Source organism: Erythranthe guttata, chromosome 14, assembly GCF_056151865.1.
Source record: "Erythranthe guttata isolate IM_541 chromosome 14, IM_541, whole genome shotgun sequence".
Classification (NCBI taxonomy): Eukaryota; Viridiplantae; Streptophyta; class Magnoliopsida; order Lamiales; family Phrymaceae; genus Erythranthe; species Erythranthe guttata.
Genome location: NC_142546.1, coordinates 1,039,208 through 1,066,750, shown reverse-complemented (window position 1 = coordinate 1,066,750; position 27,543 = coordinate 1,039,208). Strand labels below are relative to the sequence as shown.

At 36.5% G+C, this 27,543-nt stretch overlaps 7 protein-coding genes across 7 annotated transcripts; 4 read left to right on the top strand and 3 right to left on the bottom strand.

Annotated features, from left to right (window-relative positions):
• The first annotated feature begins 127 nt into the window (after window positions 1-127).
• On the top strand, window positions 128-3,815 carry LOC105973446 (U-box domain-containing protein 43). Its single transcript, XM_012998464.2, has 3 exons — window positions 128-1,712; window positions 1,780-2,101; window positions 2,188-3,815. Exons 1-3 carry the CDS (start codon window positions 477-479, stop codon window positions 3,702-3,704), a joined length of 3,075 nt encoding a protein of 1,024 aa, XP_012853918.2. The 5' UTR covers window positions 128-476; the 3' UTR covers window positions 3,705-3,815.
• Window positions 3,682-6,917, bottom strand: LFR (ARM repeat superfamily protein). The gene is made up of 8 exons (XM_012998466.2): window positions 6,248-6,917; window positions 5,551-5,720; window positions 5,311-5,453; window positions 4,977-5,215; window positions 4,688-4,793; window positions 4,460-4,598; window positions 4,254-4,381; window positions 3,682-4,151 (listed from the first exon to the last, which is right to left on the bottom strand). Exons 1-8 carry the CDS (start codon window positions 6,453-6,455, stop codon window positions 3,893-3,895), a joined length of 1,392 nt encoding a protein of 463 aa, XP_012853920.2. The 5' UTR covers window positions 6,456-6,917; the 3' UTR covers window positions 3,682-3,892.
• A 1,237-nt stretch (window positions 6,918-8,154) lies between these two features.
• Window positions 8,155-10,889, bottom strand: LOC105973513 (GDP-mannose 3,5-epimerase 2). The gene is made up of 7 exons (XM_012998545.2): window positions 10,805-10,889; window positions 9,968-10,378; window positions 9,583-9,676; window positions 9,349-9,478; window positions 8,864-8,996; window positions 8,570-8,777; window positions 8,155-8,478 (listed from the first exon to the last, which is right to left on the bottom strand). Exons 2-7 carry the CDS (start codon window positions 10,375-10,377, stop codon window positions 8,323-8,325), a joined length of 1,131 nt encoding a protein of 376 aa, XP_012853999.2. The 5' UTR covers window position 10,378; window positions 10,805-10,889; the 3' UTR covers window positions 8,155-8,322.
• A 947-nt stretch (window positions 10,890-11,836) lies between these two features.
• LOC105973493 (pyruvate kinase isozyme A, chloroplastic) lies at window positions 11,837-15,461 on the bottom strand. Its single transcript, XM_012998521.2, has 6 exons — window positions 14,799-15,461; window positions 14,307-14,397; window positions 13,998-14,191; window positions 13,264-13,385; window positions 12,548-13,026; window positions 11,837-12,383 (listed from the first exon to the last, which is right to left on the bottom strand). Exons 1-6 carry the CDS (start codon window positions 15,321-15,323, stop codon window positions 12,082-12,084), a joined length of 1,713 nt encoding a protein of 570 aa, XP_012853975.1. The 5' UTR covers window positions 15,324-15,461; the 3' UTR covers window positions 11,837-12,081.
• Window positions 15,462-16,254: 793 nt separating this feature from the next.
• Window positions 16,255-18,095, top strand: ARFC1 (ADP-ribosylation factor C1). Its single transcript, XM_012998588.2, has 3 exons — window positions 16,255-16,396; window positions 16,518-16,717; window positions 17,701-18,095. The coding sequence occupies exons 2-3, from the start codon at window positions 16,526-16,528 to the stop codon at window positions 18,058-18,060; spliced, it is 552 nt and encodes a 183-aa protein (XP_012854042.1). The 5' UTR covers window positions 16,255-16,396; window positions 16,518-16,525; the 3' UTR covers window positions 18,061-18,095.
• A 2,581-nt stretch (window positions 18,096-20,676) lies between these two features.
• Window positions 20,677-25,361, top strand: LOC105973414 (calmodulin-1-like). Its single transcript, XM_012998434.2, has 6 exons — window positions 20,677-20,835; window positions 20,928-21,082; window positions 23,775-23,850; window positions 24,307-24,464; window positions 24,559-24,636; window positions 25,175-25,361. The coding sequence occupies exons 1-6, from the start codon at window positions 20,757-20,759 to the stop codon at window positions 25,313-25,315; spliced, it is 687 nt and encodes a 228-aa protein (XP_012853888.1). The 5' UTR covers window positions 20,677-20,756; the 3' UTR covers window positions 25,316-25,361.
• A 331-nt stretch (window positions 25,362-25,692) lies between these two features.
• LOC105973397 (uncharacterized) lies at window positions 25,693-27,483 on the top strand. Its single transcript, XM_012998417.2, has 6 exons — window positions 25,693-25,888; window positions 25,987-26,147; window positions 26,555-26,630; window positions 26,826-26,986; window positions 27,097-27,168; window positions 27,300-27,483. Exons 1-6 carry the CDS (start codon window positions 25,813-25,815, stop codon window positions 27,429-27,431), a joined length of 678 nt encoding a protein of 225 aa, XP_012853871.2. The 5' UTR covers window positions 25,693-25,812; the 3' UTR covers window positions 27,432-27,483.
• Window positions 27,484-27,543: the final 60 nt, after the last annotated feature.

Here is a 27,543-nt window from a genome sequence, read left to right as displayed (position 1 = left end):
TATTTATGTTTAACCAGTCTTTCCCACAAATTCATACAGTCAAGTCAATTAAACTATTAAGGGCATAAAAATTAATAATTAGAAAAATAAAAGAAATTAATAGCCATATTTCCTGGAAATTTCACAGGGAAAAAGTGCTCAACGTTAATAGTACTCTTTAGTCTTTACCCACCTGCAAATGACCCGACCCGACCCGGCTAGGCAAGGAAAATATCAAGAAATGAACATTTGTACGGAAGGAGGAATCTTTTTCCAAAGAGAAAATTTCCCAGCACAAGACTCATTGACTCTGCAAGTCAATCTTCTTGATTTGGCCTCTCTACAAATAACATGGCATTCTCTCTCTCTTCATAACATAACTCCCAAAATTCATTACTTTGAGCTTTCTTCTATCTATCTTTCTGCAGTTGTTTCTTGATTATACTCATTTCTATATATAGTTCAACTACTTCTCTCTCTCTCTCTAGAGTGGTTTGATGACGGAGCTTATACCAATCGGAACAATTCTAGCTCTCCTCACAAACCAGATTATGAAAACAGCCCAAGCAGCCAAAGACGTCGTTTTCGAAAAGGAAAGCTTCAAGATTCTAGCAAAGCACCTCCTCGACATCGAGCCCGTTTTGAAGGAGCTCGAATCCCACCACCTAAACGACTCCCCTGCTACGAGACAAGCTCTCGAATCCCTCGAAAACGACGTCAAGAAAGCCAACAACCTCGTCGACAAGTACAAGAATCGGGGCCGCTTCTACCTCCTGATCAAGTGCAGGCAAATCGTCAACGAAATACAAGACGTTACGCGAGAGATAGGCAACGCATTGGCCGCCCTCTCCCTCGCCAACATTGAGGTTCTTTCGGGAATCTCCGACCAAGTGAACAAAATACAAAACGAGATGCAACGGGTCCAACTCGAAACCGCCCAATCACGCGTCCAAATCGTGGATAAGTTAAACCAGGGTTTATCGGATCAAGTGTTCGATAAGGAATTCGCCAACGATATCCTCAGTGAAATCGCCAGAGCCGTAGGTGTGCCCGTCGAACCGTTAGAAATCAGCAAGGAGATAGCTAGCTTTAAAAAAGAGAAAGAAGAAGCAGAAGATCGGAAAGAACGGGCGGAGGTGTTGTTCTTAGACCAAGTGATCGAGCTCCTCTCGCGAGCCGATGCCGCTAGCGATTACGAAGAGGTGAGGCGGCAGTATTTCCAACGGCTCGATGCGGTGGAGAAATACGATCCAAGAGAAGAGTGGATCCAACCGTTTAGATCGTTCTTCTGTTGTATAACGGGGAATGTGATGGTGGATCCCGTTAGCCTCTGCACCGGCACTACGTGCGAGAGGGCGGCCCTCGAGGAAGATTGGTTCGGACGTGGGGAGGAAACGGACCCCGAGACGGGCGAGATTCTTCGGGATTTCTCGTACCGGCCCAACATTCGAGTCAGACAGTCCATTCAAGAGTGGAGGGAGCTCAATTATTGCATCAAGATTAGGTCTTGCAAGACGAAACTTATATCCCATGTTGATTCGTTGGTCGAAGAGGCGCTCGATCGGATGGAAGAGCTCATAAGAGAGGATTCGGTTAATAAGGATTGGGTCTCTATTGGGGGGCTAACTGATTTAGCTGTTGCTATGATTGGGGGTGGTGTGGTTAGTGAAGATGTTGAAAATAAATTATTGGTGACTTTGAAGGAGATCATAGATGGCCATGAAAGAAACAAGGTTAGTTTCGTCTTTTTCTTTCTTTTTTCGATTTGTTCGAAATATAACGGTTGTTCCAACTTGCTAGGTGATTTTCATCGAGAATCACGGGATTGAGAAAATCGTACCGTGTTTACAATTGGACTCGAGCGTATCGAAGGCTGCTATTGAGTTGTTGTACGAGGTTTTGCGCGATAGATCGGGTTGGAACGAGGGTTTTTGCAGGACCTTTTCGCAGCAGAGCGATTCGATCGCGTTCCTCGTTTACCTTGTGAAAAATCCAGTTCATGAAACAGCTACTAAAAAGTTAGCAGAAGAAATATTGATGAAGCTTTGTGAAGTGGATGAAAATGTTATTCAGGCTGCTAAAGTGAACTATTTCAGACCACTAATTGATAAGGTGATCCAAGGTTAGTTCCCAATTCCCAAATCAATGTCAGAGATTCAAACATATGCTTTTTTTTTTTTGTGCATAATTTAGAATGTTGAATTTCAGGATCAGTACCTGTAAGGATATCAATGGTGAGAGAGCTTCTAACCATGGAACTGGACGAAGAGAAAATCGAGCTACTCGGCAAGGAAGGGCTAATACCCCCCTTACTCGAGATGGCATCTGCAAATATCGAATCGAAGGAAGTTTCATTACAAGCCCTCGTCAAGCTGTCAACATTCCATCACAACAAACGGATCTTCGCTTCTCTAGGCGGGCCCACTCTAATCTTAAAGCTAATGTTTTCTTCCCACATGCTAGCTGTTGTTGTACCCAAATGCACCGAAATTCTCGCAAACCTTTCTTCAAGCGGAGACGGAATTAAATATATGGTTGACCGAAATGGGACCCACCTTGAACTAGAGCCCGTCATAACCGGCTTATTATCATTCCAACACAACCTCAACTCGCTCGACGTTGTAAGAAAGCCGGCCCTGCGGGCCCTACTCGGGATTTGTCGGGCTGAAAATGGGCTCGTTAAGTCTGCGGTTCTTTCGGCCAGTGGCGTTTCTGTAATACTTGCCTTACTCGACGACTCGAATCAAGAAATTCGAGAGCTGGCGATCAATCTTCTGTTTCTGTTTTCTCAGCACGAACCAGAGGGGGTTGTGGAGTATCTATTGAAGCCTAGGAGATTGGAGGCTTTGGTGGGGTTTCTCGAAAACTCCGATAAAGGCGATGTACAGATGGCAGCAGCTGGTTTGTTGGCCAATCTCCCTAAATCGGAAACTTTGTTGACCGAAAAATTGATTGAATTAGGCGGGCTGAAAGCGATAGTGGAGATTGTGAGATCAGGGACTATAGAAGCTAAGGAGAATGCACTCAGTGCTCTCTTTAGGTTCACGGACCCCACAAATCTCGAGTCACAGAGGATCACAGTGGAACAAGGTGTGCACCCTCTTCTCACAAACCTTCTCCGAGTCGACTCAGTGACAGCTAGCGCGAGGGCGGCAGCTCTACTCGGTGACCTCTCCATGCGATCTCATGAACTGAGTGTTGTGCATCCAAAGAAATCACGGTGTTTGTGTGTGTGGTTTCGCTTCACGAGGAAGAGATTGTCCGTGTGTGCGGCACACGGGGGTGAGTGTAGCGTGGGGGCCACGTTCTGTCTCTTGGAAGCCGAGGGTGCACTGGATGGTCTCGTGGGGCTTTTGGAGAAGAAAGTCGATGCCACAGCTTACGAGGCGATACAGACACTTTCGACTCTTGTGAGGGAGGATTCACCTCAGAGAGGGGCTCACGTACTGCACGAGAACGGGGCAGTGGGACCCACGATTGAGGTGCTGAGGTGGGGGTCGGAGTCACTCAAGGGGGAGGCTTTGAGTCTCTTGGAGAAAGTTTTCACTAGGGATATGGTGGAGCTGTACGGATCGACGGCTAGATTGCCTCTTATGCAGCTGACTGGGCGGAGTTTTTTCGAAGATGGGCATCTTCAGAGGAAGGCAGCTAAAGTCTTACTTCTCATCGAACGTTATTCGAGATCTTCATCAACATATTCAGTAACAGGGCTAAACAGTTTTTGATTAGTAGTATATGTTCAATATTTTTGCAACAGAAAATAACTTGTCTTTTGGAAGGTAAGAAACAAGAACACAACAGGGCATTTCAAATGACAAACAAATTCCAGTTAAAAAGGTCATAATTTTAGTAGCACCACTCTGTACAGATTTGTGAATATGAGGAAAAAACCAGAAACGAAGGTGTAATGTCATTACATTCCCCAAATGCCACGAGTGGATGCAGTTTTGTTGTTGTTCGGTCGAGAGGTCAATTCCTGTAATATCTTAGCGAATGTTTCGGCGTACCTTGTCTCAGAGAAGAGCATCTCTGCAAATGTGTTTTCGTAGGCTAGGAGAAGGGGCTTGTTCTGAGGCTCCACAGCAATAGTCTCCAGAATTAATGCAGCTTTCCTACAAACTTCCGGCACTGGATGTGGTGTCTTGATCACCTTCAGGAGTCGATCGACGGCCCTGAAGTATATTAAGTTAAAAAAGATTACCACGAGAAAAATGTAAAAAAAGAATTTTTTTTGTTAGTTACTAGAGATGTTAGTATAATTAAGTTAATCGAACCATCTCTCGCTGGCAAGCTTCAACCGACAGTCCACATTAATTTCTGCAAGAATGTAGAGGGCACCAACGGCTGCTCCTTGGGCATCACCGGCTGGGAAGCTCATAATATCCACCAACCGCTTGTACATCTGCAGTTCACATCAATCCTTTGTCATAAAGTGTGTTTTTTTATTTGTGTTTGTGTGAGAGAGAGAGAGAGAGAGGACCTGTGGAGCAAAGGGCAGAAAGAAAGGCTCATTATCAGGGTTAAGTATCATTCGCCCGAGTAGTTCTGCAGCGGCACAATGCCAGCCTCTGACAGCAGATCCCAACATTCCCATGATGGCCTGGACTGCACGTTTTTCCCTGGAAAAAGGGCAATGGAACAGCACATTTTCAGATCACAATTCGCAGAACTATAATGATAAAACAAAAAAACGAGTCCAGAATTTTACGTTATTTTGATGAATGAAGGCTTTGACGAGCTGAATATTCGAAGATCTAGCAATGGGCCCAGATTCATGATTATCTCGAGTGCATTCGTGACAAGTTCTTCGTCCTCTGTCCACATTGAAACATTTTTGAGGAATGTCAGTTAAGTATAAGATACTATATTTTTACCTTTTTCATACATGCTTCTCTACAAGACAATCTCATTAACCATAACACAAAGAAGCGGAAAAAAAAATATAGCACTAACAAAGACTCAAGTAAAAAGTTGACAAAGTATGCTCGATTGATAACCTGTAACATAGTCTTCCAAACACTGAAACATCGTTTCAAGACAATGCCGACTCTGGCCCATCGGAATTTCATTCTCAGCCATAAAAGAAAAGTTCCTGATAATATTCGAAGCAGCTACAGCACATTGCTGTTTTTCCGCACGTCCTTCGTCGTCAAGATTAAAGAGGCCATCTTCCTCAAACCACCAACCTGACGGAGCAATCTTCTGTGGGTCTTTATTTGAAGAACCAGATCCACCACTACAACGGACACAAATACAAATCAGGATTGAAGCCCAAAAAACACTATCTCATGTACACAAAACTTCAGTATTTCGAGTATTTCAGTGGCATACCTCGGATGCGAAACAGTATCGTCGGAATTCAAGGTCTCGTATTCATGCCCGAATCCAGTAACAGTGGAATTAGCACCTAGCAATCTCACCCTTGGTGCCTTTGTGAGGACCCTTGGTAAAGCTATATCACGCCAATCATCTATCTGCTCGAATTGAAAAAAAAAAAAAAGAAATCCATGTTAAGACTTAAAAACACTGATATGACACGTGTACATACATATGCTGAAACTGCAAACATACAATCTGAAGTAGAGCATCGAGCAATCCTGGAATCTTGGCAAGAGGAGTTGTGTCTCTGCGGACATCGTCTTTATCTTTGAATGAAAGCAATGTGAGAGCATTCAACGCCCATGTCACCTCACTTTTCAGCCCACTTTGAAGAGCTAAAACTATCCTTTTGTTATGCTGCTCTGGTTAAGTAGTTGCATAAGAAGAAATAAAATTCATCACTTTCACTAAGGAAAATAACACGATAAATGAAAAACTTAAGTACCTACACGCATTTCATATTAACTTAATTCAACCAAACTTTAAGGTTGCCTATGTTCTCATGCCTCCAGACAAAAGAAAGTAGAAAAAAAAATTCGTTATGGAGTTCACGAACTTATGCGACGGGAGATTTAACACTCTCGTATAAGGAAAACACAGAATATCTTTCCGCGATGCAATGTGCATTATGGACAATATTTTTCAGCCCTTTCAATAAATTAACCTAGCAAGATATTCATCAGAGAGAAATCGTTTTAAGTAACTATTAAAAACAATAATTTTGATGAGAAATCCATCAGAAAGAGTAAGTTTCGGAGCTCATTTACGCCGGTCCACAAACAATTTATAATCTCGGGACTAGACGATCTTCTCCGCGCACAAAACTCTAATCTCTAATGAAAAAGATTGTTAATTAAAAAGCAAAAGTAGAGTTTTCGGAGAGAGTTACCGGCGATGGCAGCGAGGACGTAGAGAGATGGGCCGAATAGGGCGGATGGGGCGGCAGAGTCACCGGAACCCACAGATACGGCAATGGCTGCTGCTGCAGATGCGGCGGCGCTGTTGCTTCCGCTGCCAATTGGGCGGCCTCGCTTGGCGGGGGGAGTGGCGAAGGCGCCGGCAGCTCCGCCCAGCTTGCTCAGCTCTCTCTTCTGCATCTCTCTTCCTCGGCCGACTAAGCTTCCGCGCGATTGAATTGGATTTATCAACCCTCAATTCTAGCAACTGGCCGCAATTGCTGATTATTCGGCTCGGTTAAATATAATAGAGAAAATCATTGGCTCCTAATATAATTAAATTTTCGCTGTATACCTAATTAAAAATAATTATCCCCAAACCTTTTTAAGTATATTTTTTTTAAGAATAATGTTGAATCATCGGAGTACATATTTTACTATGTGGTAAATAAGATGTTGTTTTGAACTTGCTATGTGTTAAAAGAAATATTAAATATGCATGAATTTTATGAAAAATATATTATGATGATGAGGTCAGTTCGGCTTGCAACATAGTGAACTTCGTCGCACCGTTAGAGAAGCATTCATTTCAACATGGAAATAAGGGAGTTGAATCGAGGAGGACGCGAGACAACGAGTTGACCTAGAGCAATTGGAGAAGAATGATTAGGCACAATTACAACAATTTAACATCAATAATACATTTTTGTTACTTTCTCGAGTTCTCTCTATTCTTTATCATTATTCTACCGTTTTGTTCATCGCACCGACCCAAAATCAAGTGATAGTTAAACTTCCCGATGTTCGAGAGAGTTGAGCTTGAAGAAGGGACCAAAATCTTCCTCTTATTAATTCTTGCTACTCAAAATTCAATAAATAGAAAATACCACAAAAGACATCAACAATTCATTAATTTCATAGAAACAAGTCAAAGTCAATAAAAATGGAAATAATAATAATAATAATAATAATAATAATAATAATAATGCAACTATGCAAAGCCCAACAAACAAGATGTTGGGCCTAACTTCTTTGCAATCTGTTTGTTAAAAAGCCTCAAACAGATCCAGACGGCGGTCCATCTGCCGCCGCTGTGTGCAAAGCTCCGCCTTCCCGACTGGCGGCAGCCGCTTTGGCATTACGGAGCTGCAACTCAAGATCGGCGATGATCGCCTCATCGTGCCGCCGAACTTCGGCGGCGTGGTTGAGATAATCGGACCGCTGAATGTCGAACATTTCGAGCCAAGCAATCTCCTCCGCCGTGAGTCTCCCATTTCCTCTCCGCCGAAGACGCTCCTGGCGATGGACTTCACCGATGCGTTTCTGACCCGCCGGAGTGCGCAGGAAATCGAGGAAGAGGAGGAATTTCGGCAGCTCAGCTTTGTCGACGTTAGGGTAAAAGTGTTCGTCTCTTCCAATTGACAGCAGCGCCTCGATTCTGGAATCTTCCTCGACGCGTTCGAAAGGTCGGAGATTTTTTAACACCATGGCGTCGGTGTAGCCGAGGGCTAGGGTTGCGGCCTCCTCAAAACAGGCGGCGGGGACGCCGAAACGCGTCAGCCGAGCTCCGATCTTCTCGATGGCGGCGCCGTGGTTAGGAACCGGCTTGGGGTTGATCTGACCGGGAAGGACGACCGAGCCCCGTACGCCTTGACCGGCCATTGCTGAACAGTAAGAGAGAGAGAAGAGAGAGAGAGAGAGAGTTTACAAAGAACAAAAACAAGTCACAGAGGAAGGAGATGAAAAGGCTAGGGTTTGAGTTTGACTCTTTACATTGGTGGTGCCGTAGGAAGTGAGTGTGAGATAGTGCCACGTGTGATGAGCTGAGGTGACAGCGTGGCATATACGTGGAAAAGGCGGGAAAAATATTGTTCTTAATTTTGCAAGCCTACTATGTTATGCTCAAACTGGATGTACTTCGTTAAACTTTAAAACAATATAGATGGGAATAGAATTCATGATTTGATAATCAAATTCGAACATACAAACACATTCGAAAAGCTCGAATAGCAGATGATCGACTCTAGCAGTATACATACATACATACATATATAAGCTGTTGTTATGTTCATTCCTTGCCATCAGCAGCTCGGAGAGAACCGAGTTGAACGGGAGCCTGTGTTCCGACAACTTTCGAAGAGCCGTAAGCAGACAAGTCCGTTCCATGAGCTTTCTCCTTTTCAAGTTGCTCCTTTATCCAGAAATACGTTATTCTCAGCCCGTCCTGTATTTTTTATATCCAACACGAAAAACATGGATATAATTAGCATCGTCAAATCAAAAAAGAAAAAAAAAATTCATATTTCGACGGTTACCTTAAGTTTCATAGAAGGGGCCCACCCAAGCTTTTCCTTAATCAAAGTATTGTCTGAATTTCGGCCACGAACACCTTCAGGCCCTGGAATGTGATAAATGGGCAGTTTCTTGTTCTCGAAGCCAAGTACAATCTCTGCCATTTCATTCATGCTCACCATCTCATCACTCCCAATATTCACCGGCTCTCGGAAGTCGGACTTAGTCAATCTGAAAAACACGTAATTATTTTTTATATATAGTTTCGTGTTTGGTGAAATTAATATTCTAATTCGATAGGTAAGCGAAAATGTTACCTGAGAACACCTTCAACACATTCATCAATAAAGGTGAAAGATCGAGTTTGCAAACCGTCACCCCACATTTCAAACTTATCGGTTGAAGTAAGTGATTTCCTACAGAAGGCAGCTGGTGCTTTCTCCCTGCCACCTGTCATGATTGACGAATTGAAGAATACTTACAGACATTTTTTCGAACTTAGATCTTATCTTAAACATAAGTTGTCGAAAGCGTTTTAATAAAAAAAAGATCATTCAGCTTTTAAGATGTTAATAATGACATATTTGTAATTATAGTCGTAAAATTAAACAAGTTCGTCGTGGTATAATCTTAATCTTAACAATAAATTGGATTTACTTCTCCAAGAACAGCTTATGAGCCCTAAAACAACTTATTCTTGGGTCCTATAAGCTCATTTCAAGGAAATTTACTGAACGCTTTTTGAGAGCTTATACGCTATCGAGAAAAAAAAAATCAATTAAAATCGAACATCTTTAATTACCTTTCCATGTCCCAAAGGGACCATAAATGTTATGAAACCTTCCAATCCGGCATTCAATCCCGAAGTCCTTATTGTAGTGCTTACATAATTCTTCGGTTGCCAGCTTCTCTAACCCATAAGCATCTTGAGGCTAAAGTGTCAAAATAAATAAATAATAAATAAAACTCGTTACTATTATCGAAAAACCTAGTGCATAAATCGAAGTAAATTGTGAAGTAGAATTAGAGGAAATACCTCAGCAGGCCATGCATCAGATTCCTTCAAGCTCACATTAGTCTCCAACTGTTTAAATTCCGGATAGATACAAGCACTCGATGCATAAAAAAACCTAAACCACACAAACGCAAATACATATTCAGTTTCCGCCCCCAAAATGTACGTCCACATGGCATTCTATTACAAGATAAAATATCGATTTTCCACCAATTCTTTTGTCGTATTCAAAGATGGATTCCTTGTTCGGTGATTACTCATTACAATGGCAAATAATATTAGATTTTACGTCGGTCAACAGTATCATAGCCAAAATTCAAACGCATATATAAAAAAAAAGAGGGTTTTAAGGAAAGAAACGGGAGATTAGGACAGTGTTTAAGGAAACATGTATATATTAATATACCTCTTAACACCGTTGATTCTTGCAGCTTCGATCATGTTAAAGCTGATCATTGTATTGTTGTACATAATGACAGAGTGGTTGGATTGAATGAAGCCCATGCCTCCCATATCGGCAGCAAGATTGAAGACGTGATCCACACCGCCTGTTACTTTCAGACAGTTGTCCATAACCCTCAGATCAACGAGATGGAATTCATTACAGAACATATCCTCAGTCATGTGCTCGTTTTTCTTCCAATCCGAAGCAATGATGTAATGGCCCTCGCTCTTCAAACGCCTGGCAATATGGGAAGCGATAAATCCACCTGCTCCCGTAATGGAAATCCGAAGCTTTTTGGACGGCCAATAGGGTTCCCTTTCGAGGGTTTCGTATGTGTATGATCCATAGTTGGTTACGTCACTGCTTGCCATTCTGTAATTAATCAACAGATACAAAAGTTTTATTACAATCGAACAAAACAAATACAAATAAAGGGGGAAGAAAGTAAAATCAGCATACTTTGAGTCAATAACAAACAGAATTAGGGTTTCCAGATTTTGGATTATGAGCAAACAGAAACAATACACAAACATAAGTCACTCGATCATTCCTAAAATTCTATGAATAAAAAAAGATAAGCAAAATCCAGACGAAAATATCAACTAAGCTTTGCCCATTCATGAATTAAAACAATGGTGGAAATAATAAATTCCCAACTCAGAACCTCGAAATTCAACGAAAATGTGAATAATTTCATAAACTTTCAGTGGCAAACATGAATTTGTAACAGTAATTTCACAAACTTCGTAGATTTGAATTATTTTTCGTAAAAATTAATGAGCCGAAGATTCAGTATACCTCAGAAAGCTTGGGTTCTTCGAAATGCTTCCTCTGATGATAGATCTCTGCTCCTCTTCTACTGTGTATATATATATATATATATATATATATATATATATATATATATATATATATATATACACACACACATTACACATATACATATACAGATATACTGCTGTCTGTACTCTGTTGTGCTGTTTTTTTTTTCTTTTGTCCTCCTAATTTTTTTAATTTTTTTTAATAAAAAATATTAGCATTTTAATTAAATGTTTTTTTTCCGATTAAAGGGCATTTAATATTTTATACAGTCCAATTAGAAAGGACAGATCATGTGTTAATGTTTTTTGCTATTTTTGAATTGATATGATTCTATGCAAGTATTTTTAATTTTCCATAATAATCATTAGAAAAAAATTAAAACAAATAAATAATAATAATAATAATTCTCCACATGTTGGTTTGGTTTTTTCTGTTAAATTTGTTATACCATCTTTTCATTTCTTTGAACTACATAGGATTTGACCCCATAAAAAAGTTCCATTGCTTTTTTTCCCAAGATTAATTAAAACATTAATTCATCTTAAACCGAATTTCAAGGTATTATGCGATCGCATGAGTAAAATTAATGTTAATTGTGTTGAATTATTATAATAATTGGAAAATAATCTTTAAACTTTTCAGAAAATTCATTGTAATCTCTTAAGTAAAAAATAAAAATTATAACCAAAAATATACAATAGAGCCAAATCAACAAAGTGGGATATTAATCACCTGTGGGCCCGAGATCTCAACTAATAGCCCCTCGTGGGCTGTTTGATCTTAATGGGTCAGATTAATCTATGGTCCGCAAAGAGTAGTACAGATAAACCTCTGTAAATTAATAGAATCGGGACTAGCAAAATACTATTAATGTGACGAAATATTAAATTATCTAACTAAAAATTTAGTACGTTTTTACCGAGTCGGGACCGGAAGAAATTATTATTTAAGCGAGGGTATTAATTTATCGAGGTTCTACTTAAAAGGAAAATGTTGAACTAAGGAATATAGCAAAACAAAGCCAAAATTTGACAATATTTCCTAATAATCATACAATATTCATCAAAATAAAAATAAAATAATACAAAAATATCCCAACCATTGTTTAAGTTTTAGAGAAAACAAAAATCTCAACTTATGGCCTGGAGGATTCTACAAAAAGAAACAAACACGGATTCGATTCTCGATTTTTCAAACCAAATAGTGAACTCACCTTGCTAAATGCGAAAAAAAGACGAGCAACCTTGATATTATCATGGGACATTCATAACCTGAATAGACTGCAACATATCAGACACAGCAATAACAAGGTCACCTGATTTCACCATTCCCCTGGCTTTAAGCAACGCGAAAGTCTTGTTCAGGTTGTTTTCCATGTCATCGGTAAAGCTCAAACGAAACGGAATCAGACCCCACTGGAGATTGAGGCGCCTACGTACAGATGTCGTTGTAGTAAACGCGAAAATCGGGCAGTCCGGGCGGCATCTCGATAGGAGAGATGCCATATGACCTGTCTTTGTGTATACGAAGATAGCATCCACCTCCAAATTGTTGGCTGCAAAATAATAAAGACCCATAGTTAGCACCTTAAACCAATATTAATTAAAAGAGGTTAACTGCGATGGAATAGCTTCGATTTTTCATTATAAGACACAAATGTATGAATTCTTTTTTTAAATTGTTGATTGAAAATAAATCTGGAGAACAAATGATACTTACCCATCTTGGCAGCAGAGTTGCATATCTCTTCGGAAATGCTGTCTGCAAAAGAAGATGCAATGGCAGGCAGTTCCATAGCTTCGCGTCGTTTTTCATCTCTCCACCATTTCTCAATTCTCAGGCTAACACTTCTCAAAACTGTCAACGATTTTTCAGGGAACTGGCCCATGGCAGACTCGCCGGAAAGCATTAACGCGTCGGCTCTCTGGCGGACTGCCTCAGAAACATCTGCCACTTCAGCTCTTGTAGGTGTAGGGTACTCTATCATTGATTCAAGTAGTTGACTGGCCACAATCACAGGCTTATTTAATTGCCTGCAGACTTGGACTATCCTTAGCTGTTCCGACGGAACTTGTTCCAAGGGAATTTGAGCTCCGAGATCTCCTCTTGCCACCATTGCTCCGTCTGATGCTCGAATGATTTCCTCCAAGTTCTTCAATGAGTCAATACTTTCGATTTTTGCAATCACAGAGATGTCACTGCATCACCACATTAATTTCTGTTAGTCCCATGAAGAACATCTTCAGAATTTAAAGATCAAAGTAATAGTTTTGGGGTTTCTATGAACAAACTTCATCCACAAAAGAAAAGTGAAAATCGGAAAAGAATTATAAACAAGCAGACCATGAGGTAATGCTAATATTTTGGGAAAAAAAGCTACATTGGCTTCATGTTCGAGAGAAAGAGTAATAATCTGTGATTTAACATAAAATCACCTGTCACGAGCCCGGGCCTTGATATAGCTCTTAAGATGCTTTATAACTTCTGCAGACTTTACAAACGATACAGCGATAAACTCAACTCCTTCAGCAATCCCGAAATCGATATCCAACCAATCCTGAGAAAGAATGCAAAAGAGTGAGACTAATTGAATACACATGAATACATGTTAAGAGTGAACTCAATGAACAAACAATAACACATTTCGAGAACAACAAGGCGTGCCCTGGACAAGTTGATAAGTCGATACTTGAAGGATAGGCACACAAACTACTTGGACCATTCTACTTTTACTAAATTGGATCTACCTTGGTAAATAGTTATTATCTTCAAATCCATGTCACAACGAATTAGGGCAGCAAAATGACATCCACAGATAATAAAATTACTAGGAAAAAACATTATGTTTATCTTTTAATGCATCTCTGTAAAAGTCTAGAAGACTGAAGGCAGATTTTTATATGTTGGGGAACACATCAAAGTCTCTTTATAGCAAAATTCAACAGCTGCAGCCATATCCGACAACAGTTTATTCATTCTCCGAAAGCTTATTTTCTAATAAAACTTTAACAAAGTCATTTAAATCCAAGTTATATTGCTACACACCTGTGTTTTTGCTACATAATGTAGATAAAATAACATTTCAGACATTTACATGGAAACTTAAATTCAATATCAAGGATATTGTACTTCGAAGAAAGTGAGCCGACAAAAAAAGAGAGGCGCAAACCTTTGAGGATATTGTAGGTAGCATAGCATTACGTTCCCGCACAAGGCTCCCATCACGCCAGAAGGTAAGATTAGCTCGAGGTAACAGAAGTCCTGGATCAGTACATCGACACTTGACATCTGGACCAATTATCTCAATCACATCAAACCTCACCATTCCACCATCTACTAGAAGTTCATCGCCTACTTCTACATCTGTTACATGAGAATTGACCAGCTTCATTAGCATGGTCAACCAAAGAGTACTATTGCAAAAACAATTACTTTAAATGCTTATCGTATAACTTGTTTGATAATGTATGCTTCTAACCTTCAGCAAAGCCACCATAGCTCACATTGATGGTGCGTTCCGGAAGAGCCGAATCAAAAGATCGCACACTGAAAGTCCATATTTCACCATCCTGCATAAGTCATAAAAAAACGCAGAAATTTAAGCTCTAGACATTATAAAAAAGAAGTTATGAGTTGCAATTGTTTCTCAAACACGAAAAGTATACCATTCACTTCTCCAAGAAAAAAATACTTCTACGAGATGGTTGGGTACAGCTTAGTACAAATATACCAATTTCGGAGCCTATAAGATATGTTAGAAACCGCGTTCTATTTTCAAACATGTAAGTAACATCCACCTTACAAAACCTCAAAATTCACAACCACAGTAAAAACATCACACCACATCATAAATTATATCTCCAAATCTGCACTAACACAATTTTTTTCAACAATTGGCAATAACATAAATATATAATCTATGTTCGTTCAAAATCATTATATACTAGTTAGATTTCACAGTTCTCACTACCTCAGCTTTAGCCGACGAAGCACCGCCAAGATCCCCCATGTGAATTTCACTTCCCTCAGTATCCATCATAATCGCAACCGCAAACCCTTTCTCCTCATTCAACCTCCTCACGCGCTGAATCACCTCCTGATGCCACTCCCTGGTGCCATGGCACATATTAATCCTCGCCACATTCATCCCGCCCTCCGCCAGCGCCTCCAATTGCTCCGGGTTACACGTGGCAGGACCGATAGTGCAAATCAGCTTCGTGCGCCGCGTGCTCCTGAACCCGTTCTCCTTCAGCTCCGCCTCCGTCACCGCATCAACATCGATCGAGCTGGAATCGGAAACATGAAAAGGAGATCCGCCGACGCCGTTCGCCGATGTCAGCACAGACATATTCGGATCCGATGCAGAAGCTCTGATGCATAGAGAGGTTCGGCTAGGGTTTCCAGTGACGGGGAAACGGGGAACGGCATTGGGGAAAGTGATGGAAGGTTTGGTGGAGTGAGGGACGGAAATGAAGATATTGAGTGACTGCGCCATTTGCGCGGCCGAGCTCCGCCGTGGAGATTTTTGGTGGAGAAATTAGTGAAAGTGGAGATTTGGGAAGGGAGGTGGCGGAGAAAGTGTTCGTTGGAAGTTAATTAGAGGGAAGATTTATTGTGTGCGCGTGCTGTACACGCGCTTCCCTAAAATATAATATCAGTAAATTACATATACTCGCCCCAAAGTTAGATCAAATTACACCTAGAACCCTAACATTTGGAAAACTATATATTTGTCCATTGAAGTTTGGTCTCATCCACAAATCCAATCCAAGTGCAACAATTGTGACAAATTAATCCTCACCATAATGTTTTCTTGTGGCAACATAACTTTATTATGAGATTTTTTTAATCACAATATTCATTTTCTCCAAATAAACAACATACAAATCTTCAAAATAGTATTATCATAATTCCAATTAAAATATTGGGTTATTGGGTAAATAGCATTTAACCCCCCTTGTTTTGAATTTTTGTGCATACGACCCTTTTACTTTCAATATAAGCACATGACTCACCTGTAATTTGAACTTTGGGCAAATAGCATTTAATCCCCTTGTTTTGAGATTCTGTGCACATGACCCTCTTACTTTCAAAGTTTCAATATAAGCAAATGATTACCTTATAATTTGAACTTTTTGTACATGAACCCGTTGTAATTTTAATATGAACACATAGCTCCCTATGGTATTTCACTTCGTAAATAATTATGTTCATTGGGAAGATAAGATTTTTTAAAATACAAGGAATTATGTGCATAACTACTTATATTAAAATATAAGGGAGCCATGTGCTATATTAAAAGTACAAGGGTATCATATGCAAAAATTTCAAACTATAAGGGGGTAAGTGCAATTTACCCTAAAATATTATCTGATGTCGAAGTAAAGTAAGCAAATTGGCCCCCTGCCCTCCAAAAATTATAAATAACGAAAGCCCACCCATTAATCCACCCACTTTTAACAATAATACCAAATCACTTGACGAAGAAAAAGTAGATCGTTAAAATTCAACATTCCAAAAGCAAAATCACTAAAACCCATAATCACAAGCATAATCACTTCGGAGAAGGTTCGATTTGTTAATTTTCAATTATTTTTTTTTTTCGATTTTAATAAATTTGTTAGCTGTTTGCGTAATAATCTGATTTTGGATCTTGATTGGGTGATTTTAAATTGGCCGGAAAACACAGGGAAATCGATGGGGGCGCTGATGTCGAAGATGTGGTTCATGTTATTCCCGGCGAAGGAGTACAAGATCGTGGTGGTTGGCCTGGATAACGCCGGCAAAACGACGACGCTTTACAAACTCCATTTGGGGGAGGTGGTCACCACGCACCCCACCGTTGGCAGCAACGTTGAGGAGCTTGTCTACAAGAATATTCGATTTGAGGTACTGCTTTTCGATTTGTGTGTGTGTGTGTGTGTGTTCTTATACTGTTATACATACAGGATATATCAATTCCACCTCTGTTTTGAATACCTAATTAATAAGCAAATATGTTGAAATGATTAGTTATTTCCTCCAACAAAGGGTAATTAAGTGAAGTTTTCGATTATTTTTGTGATGGGTAGAAGTGACGGAGTGGAACGATGAATCTTTCAGTTTATTTGCAATGCTTGATGTTTCATTTATCACACCCTGCCGTAAAATCGAAGAGTTTCTCCATAAATAGATTTTGATGTTGTGGAAACTGAGATTAGATATATCTTTAGTTTTTGGATTGTCGGGTTGATTTTTTTTATTCTTAGTTCGCAACTGATATGAAATTGTTGGAAATTCATCGAGAGTTGGACGTTGTGAAAGAAAGCAGATAAATTCTGTTTTATCGGCACATCTCATTAGGGCGATCATGAATCCGTGCGTGTATATTTTTCATTTTAAAATTACCTTACATGAGTATGTTCTTGATATTGGATAGACCTGCTTGTATAATTGCTTACGGTAGAGTGAAACCCGAAAGTGGAATCGATTAAGAATTTTTTTTGCAGCAAGTACGATGATGGTTGTCTGTTAATTATCGGCATAAGGTAATACATATTCACATCTTCAGTTGGTATATATGTTAAGTTCAAGAAGTTATGACGTACGAGGTGAAAAATGAATTCGAATCGGGCTGTGTTTAACGATTCATAGTCATGATTTTTCTAGCACCTATATCTCACTAGGGAGTCGTTAGATGCAAAATACTAATTTCCATATGTTTGGGTTTTCGAAACTTTATAGTAGCTTTATCTCAGTGTAACATTGTTAGTTTTGTTTTCTTGAACTATACCATACTCGATTCTAGTTTCTATAAGTATAATGTAATCCGTATTTTCCTTTTTCTTTTTTTTTTGGCCCGATTTAACTCGAACATGTTCTGTTATTACAAGGTGTGGGATCTAGGTGGGCAAGACAGGCTAAGAACATCATGGGCAACCTACTACCGAGGAACGCACGCAGTTATAATAGTGATAGACAGCACAGATAGAGCTAGGATCTCGATAATGAAAGACGAACTATTTAGCCTGCTTCCAAACGAGGACTTGCAGGGTGCAGTGGTGCTCGTTTTTGCAAACAAACAGGACCTGAAAGACGCGATGACTCCAGCTGAAATAACCGATGCGCTCTCGCTTCACAGCATAAAGAACCACGATTGGCATATTCAAGCTTGCTGTGCGCTCACTGGCGAAGGTCTTTACGATGGCTTGGGTTGGATTGCACAGAGAGTTACCGGTAAAGCTACAAGCTAGAAAAAAAAACAACCTTTGAACTTTCGAGATTATTATGATGTTTGTCTGCACTTGAATATATATATATATATATATATATATATATATATATATATATATATATATATATATATATATATATATATATATATATATATATATATTTGATTCAGTTCTAATGTTGTTTTTATGAAATATTACTTTGCCTCTCACAGTATTTCATTATTATAAATGAATGTTTTAATTTAATTTCGACTGTGAAAGTGTTTAAGTTGGAATAACTTAACAAGTTCATGTTCAGTAGCTATAGAAAAAAATACAATAAAGCAAGTAAATTACGGCAGTAAGGTCAGGTCAAATTATGAGAAAAAAATACCTCATGTTTAGATACAACTACTCCTCGACTATAGATCTTCTTCCACGTCTAGCCTTATAGTTTTAAATTCAACTGAATCTTCTAGATTTCGCTGGATGTTATCTACAGTTAAACCTCTATAAATTAGTTAGTCGGGACTAGGGAAATTCTATTAATATAGCGAATTATTAAATTATTGAGTTAATAGTTTAACACATTTTTACCGAGTCGGGATCGAGAGAAACTATTATTTAATCGAGGTTATTAATATATCGAGATTCTATTGTAGTGTGTACTTGTTTTGTGCAAAAATGCAGTCTTTGATGCACCATAATCTGATATTTACAAGTTAAAATGTGGAGCTCGAATGTGGTAAAATGGGTACAAACTGGAGAATATTTCATATAATCTAGAAAATTCCACTAAATGTGACACCACAAGAGTAAGCGTGTAAGGACTAAGGAGATTCATAATTGATGGGTGATTGTAATTACCTAAACATAAATATTTATTTTCTTCCTAATTTGACCTTACCGAGTTTGGACCTAATACCCTAAAATTAAATCAGAATTGTAAATACCCTACTAAATTTGGGGTGGGGGGGTGGGGGTGGGTTGGGGGTTGAAAGTATGTTCAGATTCGCAATATTTACTATTAGAACTTATAAATTGATTTTATTTACATTTTATAATATTTTATTATTTTTACTATTATTGTAAACAAGATTTACATGGCATCCACGTTGACTCCTCACTGCCACGTTGACATCCATGTCAAATATACCCCATTATGTTAGCCCAGTTACGGCTTTCATTTCGGCCCATGGCCGCTCCGGCATACCCAGACCAACACAGCCCCAGGCCACCTTCATATACAGTTTTCATCCCTTAAGTTTGCACCGATTTTACATTTGGTTCTTTATGTTTACAAAAAATACATTTGGTCCTTTACGTTACAAAAAGTAGACGCATTTAATTTTTTTCCGTCAATTTTTTATTAGTACTAACGGAATTAAGCGTGTGCTCATGAGCCCATCATTGACTTAACTGATAGCTAACGTGAATTGATGAAAATGATAAAAAATGTTAAATCATTCGAACATGAAGGACCAAATGTATTTTTTTGTGAAATGGGGAGACCCAATGATAAATCGGTGCAAACTTGAGGGGTGAAAACTATATTTTTCCCATAAGGAATTTATTAAAAAAAAAAAAAAAAAAAAAAGAACAAATGTTAGTTATTTTTTAATGAAACTTGACTAACATCGTGCCACTAAAATGTGCAATTTGGGGTATCAAATACTTATTTACAGTTTTAGACGTATTCCTATACCTATATATACTTATTCCTCATACAGCTGTTTAAGAAAAAGTATATATTCAAATTTATTTTCCAAGTGGTTGAATTAATACGTATTAAGAATCTAATTATGGAAATCAAAAACATAGTAAGTCATGGTTTTAAATGTCAACGACTGAGTGCATGAGTTATCTTCCTAGTTGCTTGAATAAAATAAGTGTTGGACTTTGTTTGGTATTTATTCTCAACATTTTTTGATGGAATAAAGGTGGAAATCGATACTAGAATTTCCGATTTTTACCAATTTTGTTTCGAAATTTTTCGATTTTGCATTCTGAATTTGGAAATCAATTTTTTTCATTTTCCAATTCCTAAAATTCCGACATTTTTAACCCAAAAATTACACTTAAAACATCGATATTATTATGTTTTTATGTGATCAAACGTTTGATAAATTCAGGATTTGAATTGATGTCCTTTCACTTATTCCTCATAAATTGAGAAAAAAATACAGTTTTTATTCCTCAAGTTTGTATCAATTTCAGATTTGAACCCCATGTTCACAAAAAGTGCTTTTGGTCCATTCTTTTTTCACAAGTTCAACATTGTTGTTAGTTTTACTAGAATCAAGCGTGTGGCCATAACTGCTTTAACTAACAAACTAATAGTAAATTGACAGAAATGACCAAAAATATTAAATTCTTAAAACATAAGTGACAAAATATTTTTTGTGAACACGAGGGACCAAATTTGAGATAAAAGCAAACTTGAGGGATGAAAACTATAATTTCCCCCTAAATCGTATGTCCAATCCGAAAGTTTTTCGACTTTTCAATTTTTTTACTTTTATAAATCCATGGTGGAACTAATTTTCAATTCCAAATAGATAGCAATGAAAAATATTATTTATTTTTCCTAAACTTTAATGAAAATGGTTACGCATAAGTTTTTGCTGTCTCATTAACTCCAACAAGGATATAACTCTCTCTCTCTCTCTCTCTCTCTCTCTCTCTCTCTCTCTCTCTCTCATAAACACATACGTATACACATAGAAAACCTGATCATGGCAGATACGCTGAGTGAAGAACAGCTGATTGCTGTGCTGCAGAAAGCTTTCTATGAGTTTGACACAAATGGAGATGGTTAATTTTCTACTTCTTAATTATTAGTACTTCCATTATATATATACACACACACACACACAGCTCATTAAAAGAATTGAACAAAACTGCAGGGAGCTTAAACATAGAAGAACTGGATGCAATGATGAGGGCAGGTTTTATTAAAAATCGAAGTGCCAAAGCGCTCCGAGACATGTTCAATAAAGCCGATTCCAACGGAAACGGTACTATTGAATTGGACGAATTCATGAACATGGCCAAGGGAGAGGTTTGTATAATTGTATCAGTGTTTGTTTGTGTGTGTGATTTTTTTTTCTTTTTTTTTTTTCTTTTTAGGGTTAAATACAATTTAATCATATGTAAGACTTACCCCTCAAGCACCATTTAATCTTTTTTTTTTTAAGTTTTGGTACCTAAAAATTTTCTACTTTAGTGAAAGGAATAACTAAAAAGAATAATTACATTATATTATTAAAATTATCTATTAAAAAAATTCCATATTTAAAAATTTAAAGATATTATCTTGCTTTGGGTACATATTGAATAAATAACATCTCGTTGTTGTACAATTAATTGAATATATTCACATTGATAAATTTAAAAAAATTAATACATAATGAATTTTAATCTTAAGTATTTGAATTTATTTTAGTTTATTAACTTCTTAAAATATATTTTCATGCATAATTATGCAATGTATATTTTTTTTTTAATTTTTTTCAAAAATTTAATTTTAGTTACTTTTTTGATTTTATATGATCCAATAATTATTAGATTGTTATGTTATTATTATACCAAAGAAATATAAAATTTTGAATATACTGCATTGACTTTTCAATTGGCATTTTTGATAAATTATTTTTCAATTATTCTATCCTATGAAATTGGAAATATATTAAAATTATTAGTATTATGTTTTAAAGTTTAAAATACAAAATAATTGATGTTGAATTCCAACGGATAAACATTAAAATAGAACATCAAATGCTCATTTGATACTTCTTATATTATTTGATACCTCTTTAAAAGTTTTTTATTCCAACTATAGATATTAAATTCATTATCAAAATTTAAATAATTGAATAATTCTATTTTTTAAATAACACGTGTCAGTCAATTCATGATAGATAGATTGGGTGGTTACAATTTTGATACTTCATTTTTCAGGATGCATTTTGGCACCTCTCCTATAGGAGGTTGAGTATCAAATTAACTATCAATTGTGTGTCTTCATTGGAGTGCAATATTTTGAGTTTTGGGAATCGAAATGGTAGTTTTATCATTTGATACTCCATTTAATTCCCCAATTGGGGTTGCTCTAAGTGTTACAAATGATACTTTAAGGGGACAAGTGTTACATAAGCTATATTTCAAAGGTGCAAAGTGTAATTTTTTTTAATGGAACTAGGGATCTTACGGGAAATTAGATATTTTACCTGATTACTTACACCGGGTGGATTCGAACGGTAGACCTACACATAATCACACACACACACACACACACATGTGCATGTGTAGTGGTGGTTACTTGATTAAATCAAGTAATCTACTATTTAAATCCACTCAGTGTAAATAACCAGGTGTAGCATCTAACTCCTAGGATCTTACATAGGGCTAGACATGACCATGGTTACGGTTTTAATCGAAACCAAACCCTGGTCAACGGTTAGAAAATCAGAACCGATTTGACCAAAACCGAATTGTAGAGCCGTTTTTTAAAAGAATAATAATAAAAATAATAATAATATATTGTAACTATCGATTTTTTTTTAAAGAAAATCATAAAAAAATTAGGGACAATTGTCCTTTTCAATTAGGGATAACACTTTTTGTATCTATATTGCTCTAAAATTATACACAAATTTGTTTACTTCACAATGATCAATTCTGCTTTCAGGAAGTCGACCAACCACGTCCATTAAATCAAGCCAATTAATTGTGTTTACTTAATTAGCTAATTTTTTTTTTAAATCAAATAAAACGGGGTTTCACAAAAAAGAAAAAGAAAAAAAGGCTTTACCATTTATCACTAAGGTGGTGTTTGCAAATGCTTTTTGAAAGTGATTATGCGATTTTTTTTTGCTCATAATCTGTTTTTAGGTGTTTGCAAAATCAACTTTTGCTTTTGCTTCTCTTAAAATAATCTGCTTTAAGCTATTTTTTTAAAAGCACCCATAACCATGCTTTTTCAATTTTAGTTCATTTTCCGAAATATTTGCAAACACCCCTAACTTTTAGAAATAAGCACTTAAAACTAACTTAAATCACAATCACTAACTTCTGCTTTTAAATAATCATTTGCAAACACCACCTAATTATGTAAAGTAGTGAGGAGTATATCGTAATTATCTCAATAAAATAAAAAGCTTAATAGAAAAGATAAAACTATAATAAAAAAGTATTAACTTATAAATTTGAAATTAAAATTTTTTGATAGATAATCATTGAAAAGTTTTTTAAAATTTGAAATTAAAAATAAGAAACATGAAATTTACCGTGCAAATTTTGCAATGCAATTTTTTTAAAAGTAAAAAAATATTTTTTTAAGTATTTTTAAAATTATTGTATCTTTTCGAGTGTCTACAATATTTTTTTCAAAAGCTTTTGCAAATGTTTTTTTCCAAAAACAAAAATTATCCAGAACCGGTCGAACCGGGGTGGTTAGGACCGGAACTAGAACCGACGCTTTTCGAACCGTTTTAAACCGTCTACGTACGGTTCAGTTACCGGTTCCTCCAAAACCGGAACCAAATCGAATCGTGGTCGTGTCTACATAGAGCACATTAGGTGCAACTTTTTTATTTTTTGAAGAAATATCATTTTTCAAGTTTTAGTGTAATTTCTTTTTCCCACTTTTACTTCAAATTATTTTACTCAATATTTTACCTTGTAACCAAACATGAAAAGCGATTTCTTGGTATTTTCATCATTTTACGTATCATTTTCCATGAACCAAACAGAATCTATATGTGCTGAACAAAGAACAAATTGTTGAGATTCAGGAAGCTTTCACAATGTTTGACAAAGATGGAGATGGTTAGTATTTGCAATTCTTAATACATACTTACATTTTTCTATACATTTTTTGTTACAAAATAAGTATAGTTTTGGGTTGGTGCATGTATTAAGAAATTAAATTGATAAATTAAATGTATATACTTTCTCATGAATAAACATAGAATGTGACTAAAATACCCTTCACGCTAATATTATTTCCAGCAATTTTCTCTCGACTAACTAAACAAACATCAAAAGTACAAAACTAACAGAACTGTAGTTATTGCATGATTGAAATTGTTAAATGATAGATAATATGTTATGAGAAAATCAGCTCTCTAATTAAAACCGACAGGAGACAATTAATTTGAAATGAAAGGAAAATGAGTACTGGTTTAATTTTCTTGTCTTTCCATTCCAATTTGTGTCCAAATATATATATATACACACACACACACCTTGATCATGATATATAAGGATTGAACAAAACTGCAGGTTGTATTACCATAGAAGATCTTGCTACAATGATGAGGTGTTTGGATCAAAATCCGACTCAGAGAGAGCTCCATGACATAATGAATGAAATCGATTTGAACAGAAACGGGACGATAGAATTCGACGAATTCTTGGACCACATGTCCAAGAATATAAAGGTTTGTCTATCATTGTGTGTGTGTGTGTGTGTGTTTAAATGTGTGGTTTCTTTCTGCAATTAATTACTAAATAAAGCATGTAAATTTATATCAGGAAAGTAAGGATATGAGCCTCAGAGAAGCTTTCAATGTGTTTGATGCGGATCAAAATGGTTACATATCAGCTAATGAGGTGAGCTTATCTTAATCATTCACATCATGGAACACTATATATTATTAAAAAAAAAAAAGTTATGAAAGCTATTGAACTTAGGTCAACTTAAGAAAAACACCCCCACCTATTGGTAATTATCAAAATCCTCCGACATTTCAGCTTATAGTGTGATTTTTCACGGAATCTTTTTCATTATTGGGAATATTTTCTGAAAAATAACGATTTTACCCCTACAAACGTGAGATTTATTTATAGTACTTTTTAAAGGCGAAAATTACCCTAGGGGGGTTTTACACAGAATAATTATTCTTTTTAAATAACACATTCAGAACTTTTTAGTATTATCATTACCCTTCTTAGGGTAATTTTTGTCTTAAAAAAGTTAACATAAAGAAATGACACGTCTATAGGGGTAGGATTGATAGACAAAATCGCACCATAGGAGGTCGATGTAAGACATAACAAACGTCGGGGAGATTTTGGTAATTATGAATATAGTTGATCTGTTGTATGAATTTTTTAATGTTTTTTTATAAATAAAATAAATTATGGGCAGTTTCGGCAGGGGATGCTAAACTTATTCGGACGCGAAATAACATACGAGGAGGCAGAAGAGATGATTAGAAAATCAGATTTGGATGGTGATGCACATGCTAATTTTATTGAATTTGTCAATATTTTGAGCACCCTTTGCTAATTACTACATCACATTTTATTTTTATTTTAATAAATAATTGTTGTATTCTTCCATATTTTGTAATGAAATTATATATTTCGTCGTGTTTGCAAGTTATCCAAATTTATTAATTTTTCGATTTTTTTTTTTTCCTTTTCGGAATTACTTATACAGTTCTGATCCGATCCGCACAATTTCCATTAGTATTCTAGTATATTCGACTAATATTAGTCAACTAATATGCGATGAGCACGACCTAACATGCGTAATTAATTATTTTGATCATCTAATTATGTTTTGTAAATTATTAAACTTTAATTTAATGAAAGTTGGAGGCATTTACACAATGCTTTGCTGTCTCATCTCTAATATTATATATTCCACATTAACCCCAACAAGGATTCAGCTATATATACATATCTCTCTCTCTCTCTAGATCTCTCTCTCTCTAAACACACACTAAACACGCACAAAAACACACACTCGCACATATAGTTGGATCTTGTCGAGGAAACCTCATGGCAGATATGCTTACTGAAGAACAGATTCTTGAGTTCCAGTCAGCTTTCACTCTGTTTGATCAAGATGGAGATGGTTAGTTTTTACTTCTTATTTAAGACATGATACACACACACACACACACACACACACACACACACAACCGGTTGTTAAGGATTGAACAAAAACTGCAGGGTGCATAAATATAGAAGAACTGGGTATAGTGATGAGGTCTTTGAATCAAAATCCAACTGAGAAAGAGCTCCGCGACATGATCAACGAAGTCGACTCCGACGGAAACGGGACCATAGATTTCGATGAATTCTTGAACCTCATGACTGCCAAGAAAATGCAGGTATTTTGTTATATGTAGTTAAACCACAAATTTCTACGTCTGCAAAATATAAATTAACACATTGAATTCAAATATATATTTATACGGAGATCCGTACAATTTTCGTAAATTCGTCTGATTCTTCTCTCCTCATTCGAATTAAGGGCATAGAAGTTTGTTTTTCAATCGAATAAATATAAACACATTGAATTCAAATATATATGTTATACGTGAATTCGGAACGAAAACTCGAGACTTACAGGTGTTGAATGCAATACACCCTTTTACATAAATTCCAGCAAAGATTCAACTATACTCATCTCTCTCTCTCTCTCTCTCTCTCTCTCTCTCTCTCTCTCTCTCTCTCTCTCTCTCTCTCTCTCTCTCTCTCTCTCTCTCTCTCTCTCTCCCCAAAAAACACATACTAGGTAAGTGATGTGCTGAATGAAGAACAGATTGTTGAGTTCCAGGAAGCTTTCACAACGTTTGACAAAGATGGAGATGGTAATTATTTTTTCTGCCCTTTCTTAATATACATATACATTGTCCTAACTTCATTCGTTTCATAATAAGTATCGTTTCAAGTTGTTGCGTACGTATCAAGAAAATTAGTAAATTTAATTATAATTTTTAGGAATATACATAAAATGTGACTAAAATACCCTTGTCACTAACTGTAATTAACGCATCTATCTGCAGGGTCCATTACCATAGAAGATCTTGCTAGAATGATGAGGTGTTTGGATCAAATTAATCCAACTGAAAAGGATCTCCGTGGCATAATCAATGAAATCGATTCCGATGGAAACGGAACCATAGAACTCGACGAATTCTTAATCCACATGGCCAAGAAATTAAAGGTGATTTTTTTTTTATTAAAATTAAACCAGTGTTTTTTTTTTTCTTTCAATATATGGTTTAATTATGCATTTACTAACTAAATAAGCATGTTTATTTATTTATTAATCAGGAAATTGATGAAGCCAAAGAAACTTTCAAAGTGTTTGATATAGATCAAAATGGTTATATATCAGCTAATGAGGTCAGCTAATCTTAATTAGTCCATTCTTGATTATTAATACAGATCTAGCTAGAGACTAATTAATTACTTTCAAAAATTCCAATTGTATATTCAAATAATAATAATAATAATTAAATGTATTATATGCGCAGATTCGGCAGAAATTAGGGCATAAATTAACAGATGAAGAGGTGAACCAGATGATTAGAGAGGCTGATTTGGATGGTGATGGACGAATTAGTTTTGATGAATTTGTCAAGAATATGGCCACTGCTTCTAATTAGAACATCACAACTTTAATTAATTAATTAATTAATTAATTCTCATATATATATATATATATATATATATATATATATATATATATATATATATATATATATATATATATATATA